The sequence below is a fragment of the Suillus subalutaceus genome, assembly GCF_016647625.1.
Source record: "Suillus subalutaceus strain FC151 chromosome Unknown DFJ58scaffold_161, whole genome shotgun sequence".
NCBI lineage: Eukaryota > Fungi > Basidiomycota > Agaricomycetes > Boletales > Suillaceae > Suillus > Suillus subalutaceus.
The window spans coordinates 21,068-43,618 of record NW_024540410.1 but is presented as its reverse complement, the minus strand read 5'-3'; the positions used below and the strand labels follow the sequence as shown (position 1 = coordinate 43,618).

Sequence of the window (22,551 nt, the reverse complement as noted above, 5' to 3'; positions counted from 1 at the left end):
CAAACCAAACCCTCCCTTCATCTTTCACTGCACCCGTGGGGTTCGTTCATACTTCTTTTCATCTCGCTAGTTTCGACTCGATTTTTGCCGGCTGGGAAAGATCGGACAGGAATCATCGTTGCCATCCTTCTCAAGGTAAAGATTCGCTGCCGTTAGTCCGACTTTCAGCATCATAACCTCATTCCTTCCAGCTAGCGGGTATGGACAATCACTTTATCCCAGATTAATAACTCCCTTACGCGAGTAAGACCGCGCAAGGGTCCAAGGAAAACTCTTGAAAGAGCCTTTGTTCACTGCCAACTCTGAAGCTGCAATGCACATGCTGACATCTCGGTATGCGAAACTCTGAGTCAAATCGTTTTCTATCATTAGAGTATCATGTGCATGCAAGTATGCACTGTAAGTCCGCTGCAAACCGAACCAATCGAAACCAAACCTAATCACCCCTTCCTGGGTCCCACCACAGGTAAGCCCAGAGTCCGCCTCGTCCTCTGTTGCATTACCCCCGGTGTCATCACACCCTGCAACATGCCTGCCATCAGCCCATTCTGCCTCGCCTTTGGATTGAGCGGACTCAGTGTGGGCTTTGGCGGGATAATCGGCAGCACTGGGAGGTCACCAGACGCAAGTAGCGAGAGCAGTGTGATGGTGATATCATCCTGAGATAAAGTATTCCCGAGATCCCAAGTCGCGCTTTCTCGTGCTTGCTTTGTAGCGAGCGAAATGATCGAGAAGTTCTTGCCATTTTGTCTCACCGCGGCCGAGCTCAGAGCGTGAGGCGATAGGGTTGGGTGTCCTCGTATTGGTTAACAATAGCACATGATGAAATGAGAGTGGGTCAACTCACGCTTTTGGGGCAATGTGGAGGAAGCCGGCAGAGTTGACTCCGTTGAGACGGCTATGGAGTGAGACGAAAGAGGTGGATTGGGGGAGTAGCATGAGCAACCCATATAGACACTTGAACAAGTAGGGGTAACGCTCAGGCTCGAGGAGTTGAAGGTGTAGGTCTTCCGGAATATCATCAACCTCTGATTCATCTCATTAATAGATAACTCACAAGTGAATACGGGAGATTTGATCAGCTGCACTAATTTGTCGACTTGGATCAGCAGTGGAACGGTGATCTCCAAATCAGCGCCGGCGTAACATTGTTAGCAACGATCAAACACGCCATGTGAGACAAACTTACAAGATAGATAGTAAATTTGATGCATGCTCGTAATCCTGCGCAAGCATGCACAACGAAAACACTGCAATCGCATTATGACACCATGACCTGTAAAGCGTGGTGAACAGCGCCTGACCATCTTGCTGCACGTGTCATCAGTCAAGTCAAGAAATCAAACGAGAATGCGCTCAACCAACCCTTGTCTCAAGGCCCTTCAGCCGTTTTCGGAACTGTTCAGGCAAAGTGATCAGGATCATATTCAGCATCTGCACGTTCGCTTGCAAACTCCAGATCCTGTATAATAGCAGTCAGGTAACATTGCATTAGGGACCACAAAAGACGAGCAACCTCTTCTTTCTCCAAAATTTCTGCAAATGTCTCATATATCCTCTCCGTATTGAGACTGAGACACGACTGGTGGATGATAGGACTGCCGCAGGCCTCAAGAAGCTTCCTATCTGTGCTGAAGAGTTCGAAAAGGTCCATCATGAAATCCTTGAAGTAGCTCTCTTCTGAGGAGGACAATGTTTGCGCGGGGAGCTGCAACGAAAATATGAGTCGCATGATGCAAGGTCAATGCACATCTGAGTACCTCTTCGGACGAATCTGACGCAACGCCGGGAAAGTACCATCATCCATCGCAAGAATCTGACAATCTCATCAGTTTGCGCATACTCCAGACGGATTCCAGCACACCTGCTTCAGTGCTTTCTGGTGCAGCATTATGCGCCACTTCAGTGCAGCAACCCTAATCTGCTCATGCTGGCTCAAAAACTGTATCGTCAACTCATTAACTGTCGCCTGATAATTAAACTGGCCTCCTCCTGCACGGGTGAAGGAGGCGTTGGAGCTGGAGCTGGAGCTGGCGGAGGTGGCGGAGCACCCACTACACTATTTGATGACGTGCGAGATCGAGGCCTGCTCGAAGATTCCATGACAGTAGTTTGCATTGTCCCTGAGCGAGGACGCTGCGTCATGGTGGTTTTATCGGATGAAGACGATGGCCGGTTATCACCCACGGACTCGGGAGAAGAGGCATCTCTGGACGGTGGCTGTGCAGTGAAGGTTGGGGGATTTGGGTTGGTGAGCTTGCTGGCGCGATTGACTTCTCTGCTGTGTTCTGTCCGGATAGACCCTCCACTGGCCCGGGTATGTTTTGGATGACGTTCGAAAGTAGATTGTTAGTTCAGAGTGCAGCCGACTGGATCATCAGGACATGGTGTGCTAGATTCGGGAGTATGGCAGGAATAAGACGGGGCGTCATGACATCGGGCAGAAAGGTCAAGAACTCGGCGAACCAACGAAGGGCTGTAGATTATTGGATTTCGTCATCTGTGCATGCAAGATAAGTACAATGCAGTGAGCTTGGATGGAAACAACTCACGTTGGTTGTCATGAGAATTTCTATTATGGCTGCATAGTCTCTCCGCACACCCTGCCCAGGAACTGAGGCTGCACGAGCAGTGAGTAGTTTCAATGAATGTGTTAAACAATCCCTACCTCCAGTGCCGCGATAGTCTTCTGATTTGTGCTCATCCTTGAAACTGTGCTCTCCATCATGATCGTGGCCAAATTCACTCTTGGTGATGAAACGTGCGCGTTCAGAGTGAGACATCGTGATGTCAGGAAGCTTCTCATCTGAGCGTCGTAGATCAGAAGGCTCAGTGTGTTCTTATTTGCGTTGATGAACCATACAGACGTCTCTAATTTCACGTAGGAAATCGGCAAGAATGTTCTGTGGCTACGCGCACATCCTCGGTGGGGTCTGATAAGTGCTTCCTGAATAGGTGCATCAGCGAGCATCTTGAGCCACAAACCTTCCGACTCACAGGAGGCCGTCTAGGAACTCTAGGAGGTATGTTAGAAGTTCGAGCTCCTCGACCGAGTCAAGCACTGCTATCCACGATGCCAAGTAGCTCCTTGTGAATGAACCAGGGACATATATCCTACCTTGCAACAGTGGAATGAAGCGCGCGAGGGAGAATGCCTTCTTCTACAGTGATGTTTTCTCCTAGGAATCGGACATCGGGTTAAGAAACAAGTATACTCTGCTCCTGAGAATCGAACAGGTCGCGAATCCTCACCGTCTCTGGATACTGCGGAATATACACCGAAGCTGTCTCTGCCACAATATCCTTCAGAATTCTATCAGGCAGCTCCGCCCCATTCTTGACCGATAACTCTGAATCAGCTAGCTGAGAAGTTCAGCTCGGTTATAATGCAAAACTTGACGAGGAGCTACCGCACTTTACTGAGGGCGTCGAATGTAAGGTTGAAAGAACCTCGCCCTTGGATACCTTGGCGATGTTGTACAGACATTCGGCGGAGAGATATCGTATTCTGTTTTCTGGATCCGTAAAGCACGCCAGCACGGGTTCGATGAATTTCTATGTACGAGGCGACGTCCATGCCGAGGGCAATGGCTGTACCAGCTATGTCAACGAGTCCTCCGTTTCTGATGTGAAGGAGATTTGGTGAATTGCTGAACATATCCACCAGCTGTTCAATGATCTGTGTTATACGACGGTGGTCGATTTGCTGGTGGCATTCCCGAATCTGCCTGAGAACGCTCAACGCATTACTATCAACTGCAAGCGAGTATAATTGCTTCTCTGATTCGAGAGCGGCTGCCTTTCTCTTCTCGTAAATCTTGTCTATGAGCTGCTTTGCCACAGTGGTGTCTGCAAGACGGTGTCAAGTAGTAACCATTTGACTGTGAGCACGGAGTAAAAGACTTACCTATGACCCCGGTTGCCCTACTGTTTCCAATAGGACTGACGACAGAGATACTACACAATGAGAAAGGCGGCGTCAGGTCTAAGCCACCTCTGGAAGTTAACGGGACGAACTGAGCGTACCCGCCAGGTCCACTGCACCACGCTTGATGAATCGTACATGATATTATGCAATCCCCCATAATGGGCTGTCAGGCTATGGAACTGTCGAAGAATTAAATTTTTATGTTTGTGCGTTGTGGAGTAATAGACGTTACCCCAAAAATGCGCGAACTCTAGTGGACATCTAGTAGCAGCGGTGAGCGCCAGTACTCCAATCCCCGACTCCGTTGTTCTCTCACGCACATGTTCTCGTTTCACCCGGTACCGCACCAATATCAATGACAATATTAGTGTGTCCTGGCTAGTGAGGTGAGTCCGCGTCCTCCCTGCGCATGCCTTTCAGTCGATTGATCTTTCATTTTTTCTAGACGCTGTTGTCTTTGTTCGTGTCGTTGTCCTCTGTGTCCTACCTTGCGCGGTGAGTCGATGTACTCTGTACCTTTCAGTTGTTAATGAACCGGCTCTCTGCATAGTTTGTGCCCTTCTCCTCTGTGTTAGCTAGTGTGGTGGGAACACACCGGGGATACATTTTTCTGGACGCTCAATTGAATCTCCCTTGGTTCCCTTGTCCTCTGTGTGCTAGCTAGCGAGGTGTGTCCGCGTTCCCTCTGTGCTTGCCTTTCAGTCGTTAAATATTTTACCTTTTTTCAGGACCCTTCTATCTTTGTTCGTGCCGTTGCCTTTGGTGTGCTACCTATCACGGTGTGTCCATCTCCTCGGTCCCTTTCGGTCGTTATTGATTCGACTATCTGCAGCTTTTCTTGTTCGTGCTCGTTTACTCCATCCCATGGCAGCGTTCTTGCATAAAACACCCTCTGTGATTACTCGCGTACTCGATGTCAATGATTGCCCTCCTCTCCATGTTTTACATTCTCCCGCTGATTTTCCTTTGTATTATGATCCGTTGTATCACCCCGAGTGTCATCCTGCTGTTTTTGAGACACCTTCGGGGTTCTGTTCATGGCTGTATTCAGCGCTGAACTATCATGTTTTGTCGTGTGCCAAGTGTGCATCATGTATCGAGGTACACTCCGTATCATTTGATGGGGTCGCGGTCAATATCCGAATCGGTGGTGTTTCCGTGTCTTTCTCTCCTTCTCATTTCGCACCGGCATCCTACGCCCATTGCAGTGTCTTCAGGTGCTATGAGGGATGTCGAGCAGCCGTTACTATGGAGTCTTGCCTTCTGCTCAAGTTCAAGCGTGACCCTCCTTGGTTCTTCCACGCTGTGGACATCTATCGAGACAATCTAAGCGAGGTTCCCGCTGCAGACTTGCGTGACATTGCCCGCCGCCTGGGGTTCACCAAGTCGCAAGTTCGTCGCAAAGATCTTTCTATTGAAGCCTTAATTGAACACTTTTCTAAAGTATGCAGTGCAATCTCGTCGTCGCTTCGAGTGGAAAACTCTGGCTCCCGTCATCTTCCAGCCAGTTTGAATACCCGAGCCACTCGCATTGCTGCTGAGTTGTCAGACTTGTACGGTGTCCAAGTTGCTGCCGCCCTGCGAAAGTTCCCCCCTGCCCTAAAATCTCTCGGCCATGCGGACAGTCGTCTCTCTGCTTCCCGTCTGGTTCCATGGGTCTCTGTTCCCGTGGACGTCGTCTCGAATGTCTCGCCCGGGAAGAAGTTCGCTCATGCCTTCAAGGGTTGCCTCGTCGTTACCGTGTGCTATATAACTATCGTTCATCCCTAGGGAAACGCACGGGTACGGGTAACACCGCGGTTCTATGCTGACGGGTTTGGAGGGTACGGGTACGGAGTAGGATAGTCGTACCCTTGAGCATACCGTGGCCATTCACCGCGGGTTGACGGTGTTTGGGCGGGTATAATATACCAAATCGGGAACCAGGCGCGCGACAGCCATTGAACACCGTGTTTGATTCTCTGTTTTTCCTTCCTCTGAGAGCTTGAGGATCACAAGTGAATGCTATACTGATTTCTGTCATGTCTTTTGTACCCCCGTGAATCATTCTAGCAATTTATTGAGCTGACACTTCGTTGCAGAGAAGCTCGAGTCACTACCATAAAGCCAAGGCAAAAACTCGAGACCAGTAAGTCCACTGAGTCGTCTCCCCATGAAAACTAAGCTCACAAAGAAGGCATCTGATGCTTCGTCTACCCAGTCACACTCATCATCTAAGTCTATCTCGTCGTCCATCTCCGAGAAGGCCAGGTCACTCAAAAAGGCTGTTGCAAAGGGTGCTAAGGCTCTGGCCCGCCCCTTGAAGAAGGTCAAGCAGTCATTTGTGTCTCGGTCTTCTCGATCGAGCCCCACAGACACCGTTGATCTTACGCGATCAAGTACTGATTCACTTGCCACTGACGATAACAAAGGATGACTTTGGTGACTACTCACTTGGTTCCATGTCTCGTACTACTGAAACTCATCGATTACCAACTGTGAAAACCAAGGACCCACTCGCATGGTGGCAAAACAACTGCCGTGCTTATCCAATGCTGCATCGGATGGCACTCGACTATCTCTCTGTCCCAGGTATGTCTCCTTCGAATCCTCTTTCAATCAATCAATACTTATTATCTTGCTCAGCAACATCAACTGCGGTTGAACGTGTCTTCTCGCAGGGCCGGCAGCTCCTTCATTTTACTCGCAACCGACTCGCACCATCAACAATTCGTGCCTTTCTCTGCCTCGGAGCGTGGGGCAGAAGTGATCTTCTGGTGATGGAGGACCTTTTAGCCGCTGTCAGGACTCAAAAACGGAAGCGAAATGAAGTCGAAGCAGAGGAGAATGACAAGGAAAAGTAGTACTATTTTATTTCATTGTTGTTAATACTTAATACACTCTTCTTGGTAATGTACCCGCGGTGTTCAGAGACACCGCGGTGTTTTCCATAAACCGCGACATTGACGGGTCGGTGTGTACCCGTACCGGTGAAGGGTACGGTGTTGGCGGGTGCGGGTGCGGTGTCAACTTTCCGACCCTCGGTGTTACCCGTGCGGTACCCTATTCATCCCCGACTCCGCGAATGTGATCCAAAATGTTATCTTTTCACGTCTGCGTCATTTCCCACCGTTCTTTCTATAATTAAGCTGGTAGCGCCAGCACAAAGTACTTGACAAGTGGCCAAACCCGCTATCTTTTTCGGCACCTGGCGTGCTACTGCAGAATGCCAAACGCTTAAGAACGTGATTCTAGAATGTTGACGGACAAAGGACAGTTGGACATAAAAGGAAGGAAGTTCACACTGTGTAAAGTCGAGCAACAAGTGCCTGAATTTTCGGATCCTACAAAACCCTCCCTACTTCGTATAGTAGGGGATGACAATATTATTCGAGTCCTGTCCAAGGCTGACCCATTTTATTGTAAACTATACAGCCTTCTGACCTTTTCCTGTTCGTATCTGGGTTTCCTACGCTCAATCTGATACCAGATCGAGTCGAAGTTCATCTTCGTCAATACAATTTATACACACAATCCAAACAGAGCTGGGCATCTAATTTACGCGAAGATGATGTTGTTCAAGCAATCCACGATCCTCATTTTCCCCACCCAATCAGTTGTCAGCGATCTCCATGTCACTCTATCTCTATCTGGCGCTATTCTCGCTCGTCCTCGTGAGATCGGTCCCCAGGAGGGGAGAGTACCCACAGCACATCGACGTTGCATTGCTGAAATACTGAGCGCACTGATGGTATCGTCTACGTTTTACATGTCCATGCTGTTGATTACACTGGTGATCCGGGCAGAATCTCATAAACGTCAGAAAGTTAGTCTACACAAATCAGGTAATCATTCAGTCAAATATTCTATTGGACTGGGAACATAGATTTCACCGCTAACCTGGTCATTGACATTTTGCAAAACGTGCAAAATAGAGGCCTATCGTAGTGAGCAATACCCATCTCTGCACATCTCATTCTTGGCTTGAGAGACGTCTGACAAATTATACCAATGCACTGAACGATGATGTTGGGATGTATCACCTAAATTTTGTTTGAAATGATTTACCGAACAGGACGCCCAGTCATTCCTTTCTCCTGGTATGGTGGGCGCGTGAACTACAATGAAATTATCAGAGATTGGAACTAATAATGGAGAGGCAGTCACAATAAAAGCTGCATTGCGAACAACGCCATTGTTTAGATCGCACTTGTGCTCATGACATACGTCCTGCATTTGATTTCACAAGCGACAAGTTCTTAACTCCGTAGTCCAAGCAATATCAAGGTGCCCATCGGACAGAGGGTTCCTGTCCATCCTTGGCCTTGATGCCGTCTACGAACGCCTTAAGGAATAGTGCAGCGGTACATGAACCTGCTGGTTTCCCTCCAGTTTAAAAATGAAGGACAGTGTAAGTTCAAGCAAGACTAACGTGAAGATAGATGGCTTACGTTGCACAAGTCAGCGTTAGAATCTGTGTACCATAGTCCTCGTCGAGGAGCATGCGCTAGAAGTGATCGTACTCGCTCTCTCCGGCAACACTCAGTCGGTTTCGGAGGTCTAATACAAGAGTTCAGTCAACGAGATGTCGGCGGGTAGTGATGAAACGACGAACCGTGAAAACACCGGTGTAGATCTCACCCAGCGCGACTTCCGCAGCCCTATCAATAATAAATTCAGGCAGAGAAGCGTGAACAATCAATACATACCCGATGAGAGTGGCAACGTCGATGACCGTGTGCGGCTTGAACTCGGCTGATGTGTAGTACAACGCATCTTTGAGAATGTTAAAATTCATCACGACGTCAGTAGATAGCAAGAGTACGCACCAACTAGAACAAGACGACCTTCAGCATCCATGTTGTCGACCTCAACGGATCTACCATTCATAGCGTAGATTCTGGCAGATGCTCAGTCCAATACATGCCAGTGACTAATATCGCATTCCGGAACTTACACATCGTCTGGCTTGATGGCTTTGGGGCCGGGCAAGTTGGAGTGACGGTGACAATATTGATTCTGCAACCAAGATAGATGAGAATAAGTGTAGATTGAAGTGGACACAAACGTACGGGAGTTGAAGCTGAGCGATCGCGAGTAGAGATGATACGACTGCAGCCGCCCCGCTTTAAGTTGCAGTTCAAAGTTAGTGGCCACTTTCAAGCTCAGTTCGGATTATGCCCATATCGCCGCGCATCAGCTTCATGTCCTGTATCCATTTAGGTATGGTGAGCGAAAGACCTTCCAGTTGAAGAGCGATGGTCTTACTGCTGAAGGTTTCAATCTGATTCCTCCGATGTCGAAAGAGATGCCCTTGCCCACGAAAGCAAGAGGTTGTGCGTCTTTTGAACAGGCGTCCTTGTAGTGACTTTTACAACCATCAAACTGTAAAAGATACTACAGACAAAGAGGATAGGGCATGCTTACATCTAGAGGGACCTCGCAGGCTGATCAGCCCCTTGAGTTACCGAGAGTAAGATGCGCTACAAGAGAACATGCCAATATCAAACATACATCGAGTGTAAAAAGTGTACCATGTCCTTTTCAGACTCCCAAGTTGTCGAGGCATCAGTGCATATGTTAAGAGAACCTCAAACGCAATAGAATATCTAACCTTCGTTACGGACAATGATCTCCACGTTAGGGATACCGATAAACTCTGTTTTGGCGCGCTCGCAGAATGCCTTGCAACATAGTAACATGAATTCAATCGCTTGCAGAGCTCAAAGATAAACGTACAGTACGTGTCATCATATTCACGGGCAATTCCATTAACTATTGAAGTCGGTCATATTCTCTGCGGATCAAGAGACCACCCCGTTTCATGAACTCACTGTTCTTGACAGGTTCTGTGCATTCGCATAGACGACACCATGATCCCAGTCGGCAAACTCGGTATTTGTGGAGTTTTTTTAAAAAATTCTGCACGCCAGCCGTGCCCCATGGGTCGAACGCCGATGGAGGTGATGTTTTGAACGAGAAGTTGTATAGTGCCAAGTGAGCAGCGACACCTTGGAGAAGTACTGAAGATAAGGCATTGTGTAGATTAAACTATATCTTACCAGCAGCATGAGGATTTGTTGATGCATCGATAACAGCATAAGAAGCACCATCACTAAGTCCCTTAACACTCTTCAAGTTTATACCACTGCCAATGGCCTTGCGAACGATCTCGTCCTACATCCCCAGTTTTGGAGTTAAACCCCTCACCAAGTGACACAAGTGCAGTTGTGTCGAACGCAGGAGTCCTATAGAACTTCTAGAAGAGATGGGGCGTGCGACCTTGGCAGGTTTCTGCGCCTAAGGAAGTGGAGACCGCAAGGTTGCTGGGTTGACACCTAGAATAGCATTTCCTGCAGGATTCTTGGGGTCAACGAGTACAACATATGCTTTGATGACATCGTTCGCAGTAGGACTGATGATCGATGGACTGCTCTTCTGGTGAGTATGTGCAACTTGAATGTCGTGCGCACTGCGTCTAGACTCACCAACAGCATCTGCTGAGCCATGGTTACAGCTTAGTTTAAAGTTTTGAACGTCCACACAGCAACTGAATCTACAATATATAATCTTATAACGACTTTGGAGCGCGGCGTCCACCCGCGTGCGTCCCACGTGCGCTTACTTGACCAACTTCTACTACCGCTACCATTCAGAATCCAGTCGCACTCCAGGATGGCTGAAGAAAAAAAAAAGGCTTCAAGTTGTGGCTTCTTCAGTTAGTATCATGGGACGCCCGCTCATTCCAGATAGCCGATCATCACCAAAGTCAGATGAGCTCGACCTTCCCGCCTTTCTAAGTCTACGACAGCCGTTCCTTGTCGGCGAACTACCAGAGATATTGACTATATACGCCCACAAGTGAGTCGTTCCATAATTGCCCTCCACTCATCTCACGATCCTCCTTCAGCTCACGTCTACAAATCGCCAGGTTTCGTTGTCATTAGCGTCACCATGTTTTGGGGTGTTGCTCTCAAGCTCGTACGCTACAAGCAAGAAGACCCTCTGCACGACATCAGACCTTTTCACCGCCCTTGCCATTGACATTCACCTTGTCGCAATCATCGCATACTATCTCTCACCTGCCCTCGCATGCTCACTCGCCCTTGGATTCTCACCCGCCCCCCATTATCACCCGCTTTTTTCTCGCCCTGAAACTTCTGGCCGGTCATCTGATCGAGCGCGGTAACCTAGTGAGTAAGTTTTATTATTCATTCAATTTGTGCGTATCTCCCTGGCCAACACGCCTCTAGGAGGTGACTTGGACCAGAGGTCATCAGGCTGCGAGGACACGCCTCTAGGAGGCGACTCCGAGCATTTAAGCCTGACGGCTTTTAATTTTTTATCGTATCTATTACTATCATGTGTACTGACATATTACAATGGCAATTGCAGGTTCACACCAGATACGAAGATGCCTCGTCCGCTGCAATGGACGTGCAAAGATTTATTCAAGTCTTTGGCGGCCTCATCTTGCACAGCACGCCACATCTTTATGTATCAAGCATCGCCGTTCTCGTCAAAGCTCAAGACCGGCACCAGCGTGAAGCAGCCGTAATGACGTTTGGCTCTATTCTAGACAGTCCTGATCCCCCAATTCTCACCCCTCTCGTCAACCAGGCGCTTCTCCCGTCCCATCAACAACCCCACTCACTTTGACTCCAACAGATCCTTCAAATCCTCGTACGTCATCCCTGGAGATAAATGTCGCTCAGATGATTTCTAACCATGCCCAGCTAGTACTCTCAATTTGTCCATTTCATCACGCATCTCACAATCTTCGTGAATGAGTGAGGAACAATGTCGGTTTTCTCGCTCTTGTCCATCTCTCGCTTTCTGACCTTTTTGACAGTTCTTCCATCGTCTGAAGGAACTTGGGCGAGGCTGTCCCAAGTTGCTGTCCAGGGTGCTCAATACAACTCTCCTGAACGTCTGCCCCACCCGAAGTGTCTGGAAATGACCCGGGTGGATCTCCTCAAATACACCTGCCGATTATTGGACGAAGAGAAGGAGAATCAACTTATATGGCTGCATGACACGGCAGGTGTCGGAAAGTCCGCCGTCGCGTTCACCGTAGCAGAGAGGACGCAAGGTCTAAAAGTAACAGAGGAGACGAATGTCGAAAAGGGGCTAGCGGGAGCATTCCTTTTCTCGCGTAAGCATACCAAATGTTGCACGGCTGGATGGAAGGATGTGAACAGAGTCATCCGCAACAATCCTGCTCTACAACCCCCCGACACAACTCTCTGTGACCAGATGAAGGCTCTCTTTCTCAAACCTCAGTGGCTTCGATCCAGATTGCGTAACTGTCCGCCTTTTACATCTTTTTTATCGATGCCCTTGATGAAGGCACATCCGAACCCGAGCTTACCGATCTTATCCTCTCCCTCGCACGGGCTCTTCGTGACCCTGACCTTCCCGTGACGCACATTCTACTCACGAGTCGCTCGGAATCACATATCCGCAAAGCCTTTCAGAACAAGGAGGTGCTGCCGTTGTTGTGCGAAATACCCGTGAAAACTTCTGGGGAGGGTGTTGCTACCATCATCTCGCTCGCCGCCGCCGATGTTGACAATGACATATATATATTCCTTTGGAGAGTTGGCAAGTTGCCATACTGATTTCCCTCAGCTATCGAAGGATGATCTTGCGAAGCTGGCGAGCCGAGCGGGCAGACTTTCGCCGGCATCTGACGCTTGTACAAGTCCGGCTCCATCATGCCATCATATAAAAAGCCAGGTCAATCACAGGGCCTTTAATATTCTCAGTTGCAGTCAATATCGCTGCTGAAGCATTGAGCATCGGTTGACAAGCATGTACCACAAGTCACTCTTCCCAGACTTGCCAAAGGTCCCTGAATCTAATGTTCACCACCTGCTCTTCAACCGGCCCGACCAGCGGGAGTGGCCAGGTTACACTGGCGAGCGGGGTTCGTTCAGGGAGTTTGTCGAGCGCGTCCGCGATGGCGCTACTGCACTGGGCGCTGATGTATCGCAACGTGGCCTTGGTCTTCGTCCAGAGAGTGGCGATCTTGTAGGCATACTGAGCGAGAACTGCCCAGTACGTTGCATCCCATTGGTTACATGATTGAGTGGAGGAGGCCCTTGCAGGTGGAAATATATCAATCTTATTGGCATTTGTTATGCGTTTTGTGTGAGTGCCATCCTTTTCGTTGCGATTCTCATATGGGTCTGCAGGTTGCATGGCGATCCTGCTATTACATGCTTTGCTAGCAGCTATAATGTTCTCCGTATCCTGTCCCCTCGCCATCCGAATCTATATACGCCCGCTCCCAATCGCGAAGGCAGCGTCGACTCGAAAGCGAACCTTCAAAATCTTATGATTGTGTTGTAAGTCTCTTTCATTTAACTCTTTATTCAGTTTGACACATCTTGCCCCTTACTCCCCACCTCGTCCACCGGTCAATCAATACCTCGCTCGTCCTAACAGTGGACACCTCCTTTCATTCCTCCACTCCTGCCTCTGATCACACACCGCCTTCTACTCTTTGTTTCGGCGCAAATTCCTTTTATATGGACGCGTCTATTTAATGCAAGCGCAAATCCTACCACTACTCAAAGCTGTCATGAACGGAGGTATCGTACAAAGGAGCATGCGTGCCGAACGAGGAGGATGAAGATGGGCCGGGGGCCTATTTTTCGTCTCCACTTCCTGCATCTCAGCACCCCGATGTCTATCATCGTCCACCCAGCAGCAGCAGAGCTTCATTTTCTGGGAGGCGATTTTTAAACCTGTTACGGTTCAGGGTTTGATGTCGGGGATGGATGGGTCCTGAAGTCCGTTGCTTGGTTCGAGGACTGGAATGTGGAGTAAAACACACCTGAGCCGATCACGTGCCATGGACGGGGGCAATGGATGAGTGAGGTGAAGTGGGTGGTGAAGTGAGGTGCGTGCTTTTTCATTTGACAGGTGTCTGTACCTCTGTCTTTGTACCGCTTCCCACTGTATGTTGGGTGATGGGATGTTGGTCACGCTTCCTTCTCACTTGCACCATTACCTGTTCGCATGTAACGTGGTACTGTCTTAGCGTCCGTCCACCCCTGGTTACCTCCTTGCGTGCATTCCAAACCACTCGATGCAAGTGTACTTGGACACGGCATTACGAGTGCGACAAGCTCCCCGATCTCTGTATATCTTTCCCTCTTGAATGTGTAGCACAATGCAGGTAGGATGCGGGTGTTGATGCAAGTTGTCTAGTTTTTGTTTTTCTGTCTCATGTGCTACCGTTCTTCATCCAGCTCTTTTCTTCTTCTTCTGCTCGTTCATGCTGCATACCTATCACCAAGTCCCTGTGGCCCCGTTAGCAATCTCACGGTTTCGCTTGCACCGAGCTGGGAATTCGTGCAAAGGGAGGGCTGGAGACAGGACGCGCTTGGGAACTGGGTTTCTACATGTTCTGGTTCTTGGACCAGTGATCCTGTCTTTTGTGCTGACGACAGTAAGTTTCACAAATTGCTATATTATCACTCGCTCCTTCAAATCGACCACGCGACTGAACAGACTGTTGGGTTTTAAGCTCACGACTTCTGGGATGATCCACGCCGTATGCCTCTTGAGGCTTAGAAGGCGTCTGGGACGACGAGGCCGTGGATGTTGGCGGGGAGAATGTCTTGTGATGCGATGTTTGTTAAGAGTGCTTATGGAATATTGGCGTTTGGGATCTGTACAATGAGTTGGGGCGACGTGGATAATGAGCTTGTCACGATCATGTTGTAGGTTCTACTCCGCACACCCTATACCGACCAATGGCACACTGACTTGCTTTTCGATACTCAGCTCACGCTTCAGATTCGATGTTCATTGGCGCACCTAACCAAACACGTGCATCTCGCGTACAAAGACATGATCTTACAATGCTCATGCCTTTCAAGTGTCTGATGCCAGTGCTCTTCAGGTTCGATGCTAAAGTTTTGCATTTCGCCAGGATACTAAATGAGGGGTACTTCTGTTATATAGGTCCATCCGCGGAGACTGTTTATCCTCGTTTCGTCCGCAACCGTGCTCGAACTTGTCACAAGAGACCTCAGCTTTCACCTCGCTCGACGACTGCTAACAATCTTACTCAGCAAAGCACTAAGAATTCGCTCACACCCTTATCTGGCTGCATTGTCATGGAGGTCAGTTTAAGCAACGTAGCCTTGGATGATTATGTGCTGAAGTCGATTGTCAGGACGGACCACTTGATGGGACATTATGAAAAAATAATCATGCGGATGCTGCCAGTAGTATTGCAAATATCGGTCTGGTTCTGACAGTGCTATCTCAAGAATCGCCAACGTAGAATCAATTATCGATGTGGTCGACACGCAACCCAGTCTGTACATGCATTTATCTCTATTTGTATGCGACTGACCTTCGTGCGTAGCTCTATCCTTATGAGAATGGCACACACATCTTGAGCATCGTCGCCGGCTGGGTGTTGTGCTCCAAACTCCGAGATATTGCGGACATCAAGTGGGAAAAGTGGATGACAAAATCTGGTGGTTGTTCAGCGCCTCTGTTGTAGGATCTGCCCTAGGATACCTGGCGCACGTTGTCTTGCACGAGTATTTGGACGGTGTTACCATGCACCAGACCGTGCTCTTCGCTGCCACCATCTCATCGTCATTCGTCATAATAGCTACCGCCCGCACCATGATCACCTTGGAATCCATCAGAACACTCCCCATTTTCCTCATTCTGCACACCCTATGTTTCGCATCAAACTCATTCACAGTATGAGAAGACTGCATCGTGCTGTTTTCCCTCATCTTGTCTATCGTGGCCTCCGTCATCACAGGCTTCACAGTCCCCACCTCCTGGCTACGCTACCGCATACTAGGCTTTTCTACTCTCTTCGCTATATGCGCGCGCCTCATAGCTATGAGCACCCTCTGCAGGGAGGAACAACACGCATACTGCACCGTTACTTTTTACATGTCCAAGTCATCCTCAGCCCCACCACTCCTCGCCTTCCCTGTTATCATTGCAGTTCCCCCCGTCGCTCGGTGCACACTCAAAATCTCGAAATCAGACTCTGGCCTCGATGAAACGTTCATCCCGCTGTTGTTCGGCCCCGTCTTTGATCGCTGGCACGATGTTCTAGGTGATATTCTGAGGGTGACGAGAGCGGTGTTGGCGAGGATTACCACTGCTATTATGTTGATTGGGTTTTTTTTGGTTTGGTGGACATTGCCTGTTTGCCTTGCGATCTCGCGAGTGAGGCGTCTATATAGGAAAAGACTGTTAGGCTTTGCCAACACATTCGGCTCTCTTTATCTCATGTTCTGGCTCATCTTCTTCAGTGGTTGACGACTCATGTTTCAGGACAGATCATCTTCGGACTCCATCCCTCTTCGCATCTAGAGATCATCGACAGCGTCCGGGACGTCCACAGCCTAAACAGGACGTCCATCCCCCAACGCATCTCCCCAACTCACCAATACTAATCCAAACCACGACCTCTCATTCTCAGAAGTCATACCCCTAGCGCTCATAGCGACGCACATGTATTACAGTACAGGCCACCAATCAACATTTTTTCTATCCAATGGAAGTGCGCGTTTATCCTCGGAAAGATGTTCTCCTTCCCCTTTCACATATTTCCGTTGCTATCAATACCTTTGGGTCCTTTTTCCTCGAAGCACTGGTGGTGCCGCTGATCACACCATGGAACTTCCCTCTCCTGCTCCTTTCACTTTCTCACCCTCGCCCAAACGCATCTTTCTCTTCGATTTCTTTTTTGGTACATTGGGCGCATGGCACTTACTCCAGAGTCCTTTATTGTTTTGATCAGTGTATTGATAAGGTTATCACATGCTTACTTGGTAATGCAATGAACCATTGCTCTCAAAGTTGGTCACAGTCTTTTCCAACTCTGAAGATCGTGTGAGGACATTTGTTGGTCCCATCATTGTGCTTATAATGATCATAAAGCACAAGGACTTTTGCCGGCTTTTTATACTTTCGATCTATCCAGATGCTGCATGACTGTCCAGGACTGCCCGAGGTTGAATGTAATCGTTCATGTCAAGGAGTTGGAAATAACCATTACTGAACTGCTTGATTCTGATGCAGACAAATCGATTGTTGTCAAAGCTGTACAGCAGTCGTCGCTCGATGTCGCCGTCACGGAGCGACCGAGGTCAGCGGCCACGCCCAAAACCATTCCTGTGAACGTGTTAGGGTTTATAAGGGGTCCAACGATATTGAAGAGCATTCTGAAGGAATTAGGATGTGGTGCAATTCTAGCGATGTGGGATGGTAATGGCACCTCAGATTCGGGAACAGGAGTGCCTGGCGAAGGGACAGTAAATCAACGTTTGAACAGTTGAGGGACAGCCAAAAAGTGTGGAAAACGAAGCGAACTTGCTTCCGAGTAATGTAAATGATTTTCGGATGAATCCTTCGCCTTTGAATCACATTACGAAGGGACTTGGAGTATCGGGAGGTGCTTGATCAATGCAGCGAAATGAAGATGTGGGGTCCAGCATGTTCAAGACAGAAAGAAATAATTTAGCCTCGAGCATGCTCATTGCTGACTATTTGCACACTTACAGTACAGAAAGTTTCAGTAACGGTGTAAGCCCTGCAAAGTTTGCGGTGGTGACAGAAATCTTGAGGGCAGAAATGCAGTTTGTTCGAGAGAACGCACCCATAAACATGCAGCTTCAAAGCTTCGCTGTTAGGACAGTCAGAAGCCGTCTGGTTGGCTGGGACATCATAGCTGACATTGAGAATTGAAAGGTTGACATGCATGTAGACGGCGTCAAAGTCTACAAATCAAGTCATAAGGGATCATAGACCGGCCGTCGCGAATATTCCCAATGATCATATGCAGTGAAACATTTGCATTTGAAATGACACAAATGTAGAATGTAAAGCGAATCAGTCTAACTCCAACAACATTCCACGTTGTACACTTCCCTAACATTCAGACGAGAAATACTTGCCTATAAGCAGCCAATACATGCGGGTGAGGTCATTTGACTCTTTGTAAGAATTGTATCTCATTCTCAATTTGAGTACTCGATGTTGAGCCGATGTTAATGAGCAGGAACTCTTTCTTGGCAACTTTTGACACGTCTGTTTGTTTCTTGTGCTCTGTACGAACGCCCGCCAACGACGCATGAAGAGCAAACTGATTTCAAGCTCTTTAGAACACAGCAGCATGCGAAAAATGAGGATGCCGACAGCCGATATAAATATTCGGGTGCTTACTGATGGCAGCTAACACGCAACCAATGAAATGATCCGCTCTGTATAGCGTAGGATCCATCTTGGTCCCAACATTAATTAGACCTCCCGAAACTCCAAACTGCGAGTCATTATTCTCGACGTGCATGGAAACAATTATGGTGAAGATGGGTTTGCAGTGGTGACGGGCAGCCTTGAGCGTATTTTGTCATTATTTGTGGATGGATCTCAACTTCCTGTCCTAGCTGTAGGACGCCAGTGAGGATAGAACGCTACACCACCTTTCAGGTCATCGACCTCAGCACCAGGTTTGTTGAGATCGAAATAGCGGGTGATAATAAGACGGAAATCGGACGCGTTTATAACGTATTCCTTTACGGCGTCGATATTGGAAGTGACAACTAGACTGCCGTGCCTGTTACAATAATTAGTAAAATGTTAGACATCCTATACCAGGGCCTACCCTTGTTGTGATGCAACCAAACACCACATTCCGCAGCTCCAGGGAATTGGATTATCCGACTGAAGGTGTAGTTGTCTCCAGGGTTCCGGACCTAGGGGGAACAGTTGGCAGTTTAAGACGTTTTTGGCAAGAATAGCAGAGTGAAGCTGCGTTAGGCAAGATCGTGGCGGATGGAGGGTGTGCGGTGACTCAGTTGTAGACTGAAGATTGTGACCGATGGAATGCGACTCGTGATCAGAAATGAGGCTTGAGCGCTTCAGTTGCACAGCCTATGCTAGAAGCTATGAAGTGAACACAAGGAAAACACACTTGGACCGTACCGCTCAAACTTGCAGTGCACTTTTGACCTAAATGCCCTTTGTGTCATGATGCCAACACGTCCGGAGCAGCTGAAGAACATATCGTCGTGAGTGAAGATTTGAACTTTGTTGGATGAAAGCTGAGACGTAGCTGCGCAAAGATGTCTTCAGCCACAAGGAGAAAGAACTTCAAATAAGGAGGCATCAGCAACTACACCCTGCCAAAAATTTGAGGGACACACCGATTGAGTCTACGCGTGGCGCATCTGCCAGGCGGAAACGGATAATGACTTGCTCAGTGGACGGCTCGCTGCGAGTATGGAACTTGAAGAGCTGGAAGCAGATAGGAGACAACTGACAGGACGGAGAAAGTGGAGTGTTGACCATAGCGTTGTCTCCGGACGGGAGGAAAGTGGTCAGCGGAAGTAATGATGGTGGAGTGAGGTTGTGGCACATCGACACAAAAAAAGTCATCGCGAAATGGTTGGGACGTACAGAGGGAGTGAATTCTGTCTGCTGGAGTTGAGATGGTCAGCGAGTCTTGAGCATGGCTCTATCGATGGGATGGTAAAGCAATGGGACGTGGAGAACGGAAAGACAAGACAATCCTCGGCATCAATCAAGACAGGACACAAATGCCTGTACGCAGTCGTCTGCTCGCCAGATATGACCAATTCCTGGACCCGTCTTAGGGTACAGCCGAGTCATGTACAGGTGTGTGGATTTTTGCCCTCCGTCTCACGATCGATACCGGCCACCAATTGCTTCCCGCTCATTTCGTTTCATATGTTTACAATTTCTCACGACCATTTTCCTTTTTCTGGCTCTTGTCCTTCACGTAATGGACTGGCAGTCACAATAGTGCTGCTCAATTCTAAAATGTCGTTGTCAATATTAATGTCGACTTGACCTTACGGCCAACCTCTCGTAAATTACTCACGCGGACCTAAACCTTTCCTTATTTGGCCACCTCCGTGTCGGTTAGACCTTCGCATGGGAGACGTTCTACTACACCTTGTCGCAGAGTATCCTCGTTCTAATCCTCGCTGACAGAGACTTAGAGCCCAACTTGAAGTTAGCTACCTAAACCTTTCTATGCAGTAGTAATAGTAGTAGTATTCCTAAACCTTTTCATATTTATTGCTAAATGTCCTCCTAAACCTTTTATTCATAATACTTGTAGTCTACTAGGTATCTGTTCTGCTCAGGCAAATTTTGAGTGGTTTAAGCAATTTTGCACGCAGTACTTTCGGTACTAATGAGACATGTTGAACTGGAATATTCAAAGACTTTGATTTAGGGAAAGGTTTAGAAATTATGGAGCAATACTACATGGAAAGGTTTAGGTAGCTAACTTCAAGTTGGGCTCTAAGTCTCTGTCAGCGAGGATTAGAACGAGGATACTCTGCGACAAGGTGTAGTAGAACGTCTCCCATGCGAAGGTCTAACCGACACGGAGGTGGCCAAATAAGGAAAGGTTTAGGTCCGCGTGAGTAATTTACGAGAGGTTGGCCGTAAGGTCAAGTCGACATTAATATTGACAACGACATTTTAGAATTGAGCAGCACTTAGTCAATGTTCACTGACAAGGAATAGTCCCTGCGTGACCGGGAGTCCGCCTTGGCCCTTGATCAAACTTGCAGAGCTCTATCAAATCAAAAGTGAGTCTTGCAAAGTCTGTTGTTTTACACAATCCCTCACTCCAGACAGAGATGCCAGTGGCTCAGTGTAAGTCATCACACTCTCGAGTCTCGATAGATCATTCATGTCTTCAACTGCCAAGCTGAGTCAGTCCCCTCTGTTCTTGACCTGCTATACTTGATTGATGTGTACATTGTAGTCCGTACGCTTTTTAATCGCTTCAACTCTATCCAGATTGACATCCTAACTGACAACATTGAGTAGTCAAAGCGCGAAAGGCCCATATTCCTCAAACATAGTTTGGAAATTTGACTCGTTTCCCTGTAAGAAACACTTCTACTTCTTCTGACGATGTTGATTATTGGTACAGGCAACTTGAGGCACTGCAGTACAAGTTAGCCTTAACGCGAATGTCGACGCACTCCTAACAGGGTTGCAAAGGTTAAATAACAAGATGATTCTTACCGAAGTGCACCTACTCGAGTGTTGCATCTACCGTGGCATTGTAAACCTCTCAAAGCCGAAGGTTAGTCCTTCAGGTGCCATCCCAGTATTCTCATTATGTACCCTTACGTCCGTAAAATGCAAAGGCTGCCCTCACTTCCGCCAGGACTGTTGCAAACTTAATGTATCGACCTCCTCATCTTCAAGCAGTGTTAGACCTCTGACCCGGTGTTCTCCATGCCGAGGACAAGGGTTACACTACTACATACTCATACTCTTATGAGAATTTCGAGGATATGTCATCGCAAGACGACCCAGCAGCGCTGAACGTTCTCAAGCACATGCTTTTGTGCAAGGTCATGTTGAATGTGGTGCATTGTCAATTATCTTAACTCACCAGTCATTCTAATGTGCGTCCCAGACTGAAGATGTAACATCACTTCTTTCTAGTGAGCTGCGGTGAAATATGCTCAGCTCTGCGAGATTGAAAGTAAGCATACTATAGCGCTTGCGCATCAATAGGAACTTGTCGGATTTTGAGGAGGCCCTTCGGGATTACAAACATGGCATGTTATGCTCCGTTTGTGCGGCTCGTTGTTGACTTGTCATGCTACACAGAACTCTCGTCCGACCCTACCATTCACTCGCATCTTGTAGCGCTTTACGACACCCTTCTCCAGCAAAATCTGCTGCGTATCATTGAGCCGTACTCGGCGGTAGAGATTGACTACATTGTCAAACAGGTCGGGCAAGGACGGCAGGACGTTGAGGCCAAGTGCGTATTAAATATTCTCTGTGAAAAGTAGCTGGTATCGTGTTCTAGGCTATGCCAGATGATCTTAGACAAAATGTACCACGGCGTGCTGGATCAGGGACGTGGGTGCCTGATCGTATTTGGTAAGCTAAAAGCCGACGTGCGTCCTGATAGACTAAGAAACTCATCTTTGATGTACTAAAGCCACTGGTATAACTTCGAAATATGACCGAAGACAGTCAGATGTATGTGTTTCCTCGAAGGCATGAAGCGCCAGAATACGAATACGACGGATTGAACTAAAAACACGTCGGATGCTCAACATCAAAGAAGACAATTGAGTACTAGTGAGAGATGAAGGAAAGAAGAAAGATGCATGCACGTCACAGTGACACATCGCAACTTGGAATTTTGGATTGCTCACCTGCTTAGTGGTTTAACACTTGAAGTTTGCTAGGCTCTCAAACGGCGGCACTATGACATCCTTTTTAAGCTAGTCTGGTATGCCCGTCTCGAGATCAAAATTGACCATGTTAATGTGGAATACTACGAAATGAACGATTTGCTATTCGTTAGTTGCTCAATTATTTGGCTGACAGCTACTCTACTGGATGACTTGTGTCTGACAGACAGTACGTTTGATATCATCGTATCGCGACGACATTTCAAATGTCGGTTATCACCGGTATGTGTCGTTGGTGGCGTCAGAAAATTCAACGTACCATGTGATGTCTGGATTCGTATGGTGCAGCAAGTGGGACTCTAGTCCTCTGGAGCAAGTTAGCAAGGTCGTAGACTCGTATGCCAAAAGTACGTCCGTTTATTGTTTTTGGCCGCTGGTACATGC

At 48.1% G+C, this 22,551-nt stretch overlaps 6 protein-coding genes across 6 annotated transcripts; 4 read left to right on the top strand and 2 right to left on the bottom strand.

The window, feature by feature from the left end:
- Positions 1 to 687: 687 nt before the first annotated feature.
- Positions 688 to 4,085, bottom strand: DFJ58DRAFT_814560 (vacuolar protein 14 C-terminal Fig4p binding-domain-containing protein; the record flags this gene model as incomplete). Its single annotated transcript, XM_041391659.1, is given in 18 exon segments — positions 688 to 1,007; positions 1,027 to 1,028; positions 1,190 to 1,311; positions 1,366 to 1,445; positions 1,486 to 1,708; positions 1,751 to 1,816; positions 1,865 to 1,969; positions 1,999 to 2,220; positions 2,385 to 2,476; positions 2,549 to 2,620; positions 2,669 to 2,828; positions 2,914 to 2,947; positions 2,998 to 3,118; positions 3,216 to 3,363; positions 3,451 to 3,515; positions 3,541 to 3,728; positions 3,777 to 3,849; positions 3,908 to 4,085. 18 exon segments carry the CDS (start codon positions 4,083 to 4,085, stop codon positions 844 to 846), a joined length of 2,115 nt encoding a protein of 704 aa, XP_041238016.1. The 3' UTR covers positions 688 to 843.
- Positions 4,086 to 5,176: 1,091 nt separating this feature from the next.
- DFJ58DRAFT_861766 (uncharacterized protein) lies at positions 5,177 to 5,753 on the top strand (the record flags this gene model as incomplete). Its single annotated transcript, XM_041394044.1, has 1 exon — positions 5,177 to 5,753. The coding sequence occupies one exon, from the start codon at positions 5,177 to 5,179 to the stop codon at positions 5,696 to 5,698; it is 522 nt and encodes a 173-aa protein (XP_041238015.1). The 3' UTR covers positions 5,699 to 5,753.
- Positions 5,754 to 7,698: 1,945 nt separating this feature from the next.
- On the bottom strand, positions 7,699 to 10,081 carry DFJ58DRAFT_814543 (uncharacterized protein). Its single transcript, XM_041391658.1, has 18 exons — positions 9,970 to 10,081; positions 9,742 to 9,918; positions 9,647 to 9,682; positions 9,522 to 9,591; positions 9,442 to 9,497; positions 9,347 to 9,390; positions 9,176 to 9,275; positions 9,065 to 9,116; positions 8,980 to 9,019; positions 8,867 to 8,926; positions 8,737 to 8,807; positions 8,617 to 8,683; positions 8,519 to 8,568; positions 8,448 to 8,467; positions 8,390 to 8,414; positions 8,208 to 8,293; positions 7,976 to 8,025; positions 7,699 to 7,923 (listed from the first exon to the last, which is right to left on the bottom strand). The coding sequence occupies exons 3-18, from the start codon at positions 9,677 to 9,679 to the stop codon at positions 7,911 to 7,913; spliced, it is 837 nt and encodes a 278-aa protein (XP_041238014.1). The 5' UTR covers positions 9,680 to 9,682; positions 9,742 to 9,918; positions 9,970 to 10,081; the 3' UTR covers positions 7,699 to 7,910.
- Positions 10,082 to 11,782: 1,701 nt separating this feature from the next.
- Positions 11,783 to 12,076, top strand: DFJ58DRAFT_628253 (uncharacterized protein; the record flags this gene model as incomplete). The annotated part of the gene is made up of 1 exon (XM_041381153.1): positions 11,783 to 12,076. A coding segment is annotated over one exon (294 nt), but the record flags the coding sequence as incomplete, so codon positions are not given.
- Positions 12,077 to 12,721: 645 nt separating this feature from the next.
- On the top strand, positions 12,722 to 12,964 carry DFJ58DRAFT_615695 (uncharacterized protein; the record flags this gene model as incomplete). Its single annotated transcript, XM_041380967.1, has 1 exon — positions 12,722 to 12,964. A coding segment is annotated over one exon (243 nt), but the record flags the coding sequence as incomplete, so codon positions are not given.
- Positions 12,965 to 20,960: 7,996 nt separating this feature from the next.
- DFJ58DRAFT_718773 (uncharacterized protein) lies at positions 20,961 to 22,007 on the top strand (the record flags this gene model as incomplete). The annotated part of the gene is made up of 8 exons (XM_041384525.1): positions 20,961 to 21,032; positions 21,097 to 21,159; positions 21,196 to 21,328; positions 21,379 to 21,409; positions 21,473 to 21,516; positions 21,569 to 21,725; positions 21,774 to 21,800; positions 21,968 to 22,007. The coding sequence occupies 8 exons, from the start codon at positions 20,961 to 20,963 to the stop codon at positions 22,005 to 22,007; spliced, it is 567 nt and encodes a 188-aa protein (XP_041238011.1).
- Between the last annotated feature and the right edge of the window lie 544 nt (positions 22,008 to 22,551).